The sequence below is a fragment of the Jaculus jaculus genome, chromosome 3 (genome assembly GCF_020740685.1).
Source record: "Jaculus jaculus isolate mJacJac1 chromosome 3, mJacJac1.mat.Y.cur, whole genome shotgun sequence".
Taxonomy (NCBI): Eukaryota; Metazoa; Chordata; class Mammalia; order Rodentia; family Dipodidae; genus Jaculus; species Jaculus jaculus.
The window spans coordinates 126,271,397-126,279,040 of NC_059104.1; the positions used below are offsets into that span (position 1 = coordinate 126,271,397).

Sequence of the window (7,644 nt, forward strand, 5' to 3'; positions counted from 1 at the left end):
CAGGTCATCCAGGGAAAGAATAAACAGAGAGGCATCTGGACTAAATGAGGTCATAGAAGGAATGGACCTAACAGATATATACAGGACATTTCATCCAAAGGCTGCAGAATATACATTCTAAACTAAACAATACAAAATCATGGAAACTAAACAATACACTACTAAATGATGAGTGGGTCAATGAAGAAATCAAAAAGGAAATCAAAAAATTTATAGAGTCAAATGATAATGAGAACACAACATACCAAAATCTCTGGGACACAATGAAGGCAGTTCTAAGAGGTAAATTTATAGCCTTAAGTGCCTATATTAAGAAATTAGAAAGGTCGCAAGTAAACGACCTAATGCTTCGCCTTAAAGCCTTGGAAAAAGAAGAACAAGGCAAACCAAAAAGTAGTAGACGGGAAGAAATAATAAAGATTAGGGCAGAAATTAATGAAATAGAAACAAAAAGAACAATCCAAAGAATTAATGAAACAAAGAGTTGGTTCTTTGAAAGGATAAACAAGATTGATAAACCCTTAGCAAATCTGACCAAAAGAAAGAGAGAAGAGACACAAATTAATAAAATCAGAGATGAACAAGGTAACATCACAACAGATTCCAGAGAAATTCAAAAAATTATAGGGACATACTATAAAAGCATATACTCCACAAAGTATGAAAATCTGAAAGAAATGGATGATTTCCTTGATCTATATGACCTACCTAAATTAAATCAAAATGAGATTAATCACTTAAATAGACCTATAACAAACATGGAGATCCGAACAGTTATCAATAATCTCCCAACTAAAAAAAGTCCAGGCCCAGATGGATTCACTGCTGAATTTTACCAGACTTTTAAGGAAGAGCTAACACCATTGCTTCTTAAGCTTTTCCAGGAAATAGAAAAAGAAGGAATCCTACCAAACTCCTTCTATGAGGCCAGCATCACCCTGATACCAAAACCAGGCAAAGATAGAACAAAAAAAGAAAATTACAGACCAATCTCCCTCAAAAACATAGATGCAAAAATTCTCAACAAAATATTGGCAAACACAATACAAGAGTATATCAAAAAGATCATTCACCCTGACCAAGTAGGCTTTATCCCAGAGATGCAGGGATGGTTCAACATACGCAAATCTATAAATGTAATACATTACATAAATGGGTTGAAGGACAAAAATCACATGATCATCTCATTAGATGCAGAGAAAGCATTTGACAAAATCCAACATCCCTTCATGATAAAAGTCCTACAGAGACTGGGAATAGAAGGAACATATCTCAATATAATAAAGGCTATTTATGACAAGCCTACAGCCAACATATTACTAAATGGGGAAAAACTGGAAGCTTTTCCACTAAAATCAGGAACAAGACAAGGGTGTCCACTGTCTCCACTTCTATTTAATATAGTTTTGGAAGTCTTAGCCATAGCAATAAGGCAAGAGACACACATAAAAGGGATACAAATTGGAAAGGAAGAAATCAAGTTATCATTATTTGCAGATGACATGATTCTATACATAAAGGACCCTAAAGACTCTACTAGCAAGCTGTTAGAGCTGATCAAAACCTACAGCAATGTAGCAGGATACAAAATAAATACACAGAAATCAGTAGCCTTCGTATATGCTAACAACAAACACACAGAGGATGAAATCAGAGAATCACTCCCATTCACAATTGCATCAAAAAAAAATAAAATATCTTGGAATAAACCTAACCAAGGAAGTAAAGAATCTATACAATGAGAACTTTAAAACACTCAAGCGAGAAATTGCAGAAGACACTAGAAAGTGGAGAAACATCCCTTGTTCCTGGCTTGGAAGAATCAATATCGTGAAAATGGCAATCTTACCTAAAGCAATCTACACATTTAATGCAATCCCTATCAAAATTCCAAAGGCTTTCTTCATGGAAATAGAAAAAACAATCCAAAAATTCATTTGGAATCACAAAAAAAAACCCCAAATATCTAAAATAATACTGAGCAACAAAAAAGAGGCTGGTGGTATCACCATACCTGATTTTAACCTATACTACAGAGCCATAGTAACAAAAACAGCATGGTACTGGCACAAAAACAGACATGTAGATCAGTGGAACAGAATAGAGGACCCAGATGTAAGCCCAAGTAGCTATAGCCACCTGATATTCGATAAAAATGCCAAAAATACTCATTGGAGAAGAGACAGCCTCTTCAGCAAATGGTGTTTTGAAAACTGGATAAATATCTGCAGAAGGATGAAAATAGATTCTTCTCTCTCGCCATGCACAAGAATTCAGTCAAAATGGATTAAAGACTTTAACATCAGACCTGAAACTCTGAAACTGCTAGAGGAAAAAGTAGGGGAAACCCTTCAACATATTGGTCTTGGCAAGGACTTTCTGAATACAACCCCAATTGCTCAGGCAATAAAACCACAGATGAATCTCTGGGACCTCATGAGATTACAAAGATTTTGCACTGCAAAGGACACAGTGATAAAAGCAAAGAGGCAACCTACAAAATGGGAAAACATCTTCGCCAGCTATATATCTGATAGAGGATTAATATCTAGGATATACAAAGAACTCAAAAAGTTAAATAATAAGTAATCAAACAAGCCAATCAAAAAATGGGCTATGGAGCTAAATAGAGCATTCTCAAAGGAAGAAATATGAATGGCATATAAGCATCTAAAAAAATGTTCTTATGTCACTAGTCATCACGGAAATGCAGATGAAAACTACATTGAGATTCCATCTCATCCTGTCAGATTGGCCACCATCCTGAAAACAAATGATCATAAATGTTGGCAGGGATGTGGAAAAACAGGAAACCTTCTACACTGCTGATGGGAATGCAATCTGGTCCAGCCATTGTGGAAATCAGTGTGGAGGTTCCTAAAACAGCTAAAGATTGATCTACCATATGACCCAGCTATAGCACTCCTAGGCATATATCCAAAGGACTCATCTCATTTCCTTAGAAGTACATGCTCAACCATGTTTATTGCTGCTCAATTTATAATAGCTGGGAAATGGAACCAGCCTAGATGTCCCTCAACTGATGAGTGGATAATAAAGATGTGGCACATTTATACAATGGAGTTCTACTCAGCAGTAAAGAAAAATGAAGTTATGAAATTTGCAGAAAAATGGATGGACCTGGAAAGGATTATACTATGTGAGGTAACCCAGGCCCAGAAAGCCAAGCACCACATGTTCTCTCTTATATGTGGATCCTAGCTACTGATGACTGGGCTTCTGCGTGACAAGGAAAATACTTATGAGGCCAGTAAGTTAAAAAGGAGACATAAATGGAAGAGAAAGGAAGGGAGGAGGGTACTTAATAGGTTGATATTGTATATATGTAATTACAATGATTGTAATGGGGAGGTAATATGATTGAGAATGGAATTTCAAACGGGAAAGTGTGGGGGTGGGGAGGGAGGGAATTACCATGGGATATATTTTATAATCATGGAAAATGTTAATAAAAATTAAAAAAAGAAAAGTAAGTCTTGCCGGGCGTGGTGGCGCACACCTTTAATCCCAGCACTCGGGAGGCAGAGGTAGGAGGATCGCCGAGAGTTCGAGGCCACCCTGAGACTACAGAGTGAATTCCAGGTCAGCCTGAGCCAGAGTGAGACCTTACCTCGAAAAACCAAAAAAAAAAAAAAAAAAAAAAAAATACTTAGATGCCCTATGTATACTTCTGGTAAGACTTAAGTTTAATGAAAAAGATGAATCACAACTAGAGGGATGTGCTGAGCTCTCTCTTTTGAAGGCATCAGAAGTATTATTATTGATTTCTGAGCAGTTTCCTTATACTACTACATAGATTTCAAATGTCCTAGATTGTTTTCTTAACTTTCCTTTCTTCTCTCATCTTTCAATTCAGTTCATTAATAAGAACTACCCAAGTTCAGGCTAGAAAAGTGATCCTCTTCAGGGCCACCCTAAAGCTATATAGTGAATTCCAGGTCAGCCTGGGGAAGAGCACAACCTTACATTGAAAAACCAAACAAAAGAGGAAAATAATCCCCAAGAGTTGTGTGTGGAGGTGCATGCCTGTGATATTAACACAAGGGAAACTGAGGAAAGAGGATGAGGCCAGCCTCTGTTGCATGCTGAGATGTTTGAAGATAGTCTTTAAAAAAATCATTCCTGGGCTGGAGAGATGGCTTAGCGGTTAAGCGCTTGCCTGTGAAGCCTAAGGACTCCGGTTCGAGGCTCGGTTTGAGGCTCGGTTCCCCAGGTCCCACGTTAGCCAGATGCACAAGGGGGCGCACGCGTCTGGAGTTCGTTTGCAGAGGCTGGAAGCCCTGGCGCGCCCATTCTCTCTCTCCCTCTATCTGTCTTTCTGTGTCTGTTGCTCTCAAATAAATAAAAAAAATTTTTAAAAATCATTCTTTATAGGGTGGAGAGATGGTTTGGTGCTTTCTGTGAGGCCTAAGGTCCTAGGTTCAATTCCCCAGCACTCACATAGGTCAGATGCACAAGGTGGCACATATATCTGGAGTTTGTTTGCAATGGTTGGAGGCCATGGCACACCCATTTTCTCTGTCTCTGTCAATGTGTCTATATCTCTCTGCCTGCAAATAAATTAAAAAAATATTTTATAAAATATTTCATACTAAGTCTTGGCTACATGGTGAGGTCCTATCTAAGGTAGAGGGTACATGAGAGCGAAATAGAACAGTTTAGTCAGGACATCTAAAACTGATTTACCTTTTGGAATACCAAGGCAGAGAGACTCACTGCTTGAGTTACATAGCCCTGGACCTCAATATGTTCCTTTTCAAGTGCTCTGTTGTTTAAACTTTATTTATTTATTTTTCAGAGAGAACATATGAGAGAGAGAAAGACGGAGAGAGAGAGAGAGGGGGGGGGGGAGCATTCCACTGCAATGGAACTCCAGATGCTTACACTACCTAGTGGACATGTGCAACCATGTGCTTCCCTCACCTTTGAACATCTATCTGGCTTACATGGGACATGGGGAGAAAAATGTGGATCCTTAGGTTTCACAAGGAAGCACCTTAATTGCTAAGCCATCTCTACAGCCCGAGATACTCTTTTTTTTCTTGTACTTTTTCTACTGAGTTCAGTTCTCCATTCTCATTTTCATTCAACCTAAAAAACTCTTCATATACAACCTTCACACACACTCCTGTCCTTGTTACAAAGAAGACAGAGTGCTTCCATCCTTAAATTGTGAAATCCTGTGTGCCTTGAAAATGTTATTATCCCCCTTACAGTCCACGAAAGGCCTGATTTCTGCTAGGTAAGAATTTATCACTGGTATCTCTCAAAAAGCCTTTGCACATTCTATATTGCATCCTTAAAGCTCTGAAGAAACCAGAAGTACAAGAACTGTAAGTCGAACAGTGAGGGAGAAAGCTCAACACTAAAGAACACTTACTGGGCAAACATGAAGGCCTGAGAGGGCTTGACTTTCCCTAGTCCAATTCCCAAGCATACCTGTAAACAGCTACCATAAGGTGTAATGACATTCATGGGGTGGGGGGCGGATGGAATCTATAGAAATATGCAACGTTGATGGTCAATTTGACTAAAAATGGCAGTTTGGGAGTAAGGGAAGTACTCTCTCTTAAGAAAACTAACAGATGGCAGAGAATGTATTGATGTATGAATGTACTGATGGTGCACATGAGCATATTCACACGCCTATGCCACACAACAAATCACACCCACAGCACACCACACGCAATACTACAAACACAGGCAAAAAATAAAAACAAACCAACAAAAATTAAGGGCTGAAAATATATGCAAATAATATTTATTTAGAAGGAAACGCTAAATATTTCACTAAGAAACCCCTCCGTCTAACAGAAATTCCCAGGACTTCAGACTGGGAGGGTTGAGATAGGACAATACAGGAGAACAGTCTCAAATAGAGTCTAAGTCTGAGGATTCCCCTTAGGACGATGAATCACACAGACTGTCCTCAGAGCTCCTGTTGGCCTCTTCTTCATCTCCACTGCCCTGGAGATCTGAGGAGCTGGTCCCTTGGGCCCGGGTCCCATCTCCCATCCCCCTCTCGCCTGGTGTCGGGGAGCCCCCCTCCTGGACCACAGTGGTGTCTGAGGAGTCTGACCCCGCAGGCAGGGGCCCCCGCTCGTCCCTGGGAAGCTGTGGCAGCTCCTGTGCTGAGGAGCGCTGGGGATCTCTTCTCATGAACTTGGGGCTGGGGCCATCTGTCACCATGGTGCACTTCCGCTTCCCGCACGTGGCCTGGGCCTCTCTGTAGGCAGCGTAGTCCTCGGGCGACAGAGTCCTGAGCCAGGCGTCCAGGTCCACCCAGTACTGCTGCTGCATCTCCTCGGCCTGCCTCTGGTAGCGCCCCCTCACGCTCGGGGGCACACGCTGCCAGCGCCTGCCAATCTCCACCATGCGCTCCCGCACGGGCAGGTAACACAGCTCCCCGCTCGACCACGAGTCCTGCTGAAACTTGTGGAAGCCGCTCATGGGGGGCTTCGCGGGTTCGGCCAGAGATTTCCGCGCGGCGGGCCGTCCATCCGTTTCTGGACGAGCGCTGTCCTTTTGCGCTGGTCCTCGCAACTTTGTGGGGACTCTGCCTTGGTGCTTCGCGGGCACCCCAGATCGCCCAGCACGCTGGACGACGTCGGGGTGCTCTTCCCGGAACTGAGCCACTTTCTTCTCAAAGTCCTCCCTCTCCTTCTGGAACTCTTGCGCGTACCTCTGCCGGGCCTGCTCCGGGAGCTGCCTGTACTTCTCCGACAGGACTCGGGCCAGCTGCTTGTTGTTGAGCTCAGGGTGCATCCGGAGGCACTGGGCCCTCTGCTCCTTGTAAAAGCGCAGGTAGGCTGTCAGGGGCCTTTTGGGGAAGTCGGGGTGCTTCTTGTACTTCCTGCTGGCCTGGCCTTGCTCCACCTGTTCCTTAGCTTCCTTCACTAACTCTGACAGTGTGCGCACCTTCCTCAGTTCGTGAGACAACTCCTGCCACTTGAGTCTGCACGTTTCTCCTGTAAAACCTGCAAAAGCTATTTTCCCCCAGTCCAGAGCTGCCTGTGTTTTGTGGAATGCTCGGCGGTCGTTGGGTGGCAGGTTCTCCTCCATGCCCTCCAGTAACTTCAGAGTGTCTTTTGTGGACCAGTGTCCTTGGTTGTGCGATGACGCCATGTCCAGCTTGAAACTGGGCCACTAAAAATGTCTCTGTTGTGCAAACACCTCGACAGGGTCTCGAATCTCCTGACACTCGCGTGTGACCAGGTCAGTCACTCCTGTAGTTCCGCAGTGTGTGATTCTGTATGTCTGAGGAGAAGAGAAAAGAACGTTAATCCCTTTCATTGTGGTTTAGGAGAACCATCACACCTCAGTGCCAATGTGTCCCACATATGATTACTTGACTTTTGCAACATATATTGAAAATTTCCCCCTGTGTAATGATATTTGTGAGTCAGTATTGGCAGAGCACACCTTTAATCCAAGCCCTCGGAGGATGGCCTTGAGTTCCCTGAGAAGCTGGAGCTCTAGAGTGCGTTACAGGTTTGCCTCATCTGTTGTGAGGATCTATTTCACAAAGAAAAGTGGAAGAATTAAAACTTGCATGCGTTTTACAAAATTGAAGCCCTTACACTCCCTTTAGCCTCCTTTTGCCACACATTAACAGAGCCTGCC

The 7,644-nt window shown here is 42.6% G+C and overlaps 1 protein-coding gene across 1 annotated transcript; it reads right to left on the reverse strand.

The window, feature by feature from the left end:
• Positions 1–5,922: 5,922 nt before the first annotated feature.
• Positions 5,923–7,146, reverse strand: LOC101593412 (upstream-binding factor 1-like protein 1). The gene has a single exon (XM_004661887.1). It carries the CDS (start codon positions 7,144–7,146, stop codon positions 5,923–5,925), a length of 1,224 nt encoding a protein of 407 aa, XP_004661944.1.
• Positions 7,147–7,644: the final 498 nt, after the last annotated feature.

Excerpts from the sequence above, each read along its gene's own strand:
- LOC101593412 (XM_004661887.1), bottom strand. The coding sequence starts at position 7,146 with ATGGCGTCATCGCACAACCAAGGACACTGGTCCACAAAAGACACTCTG.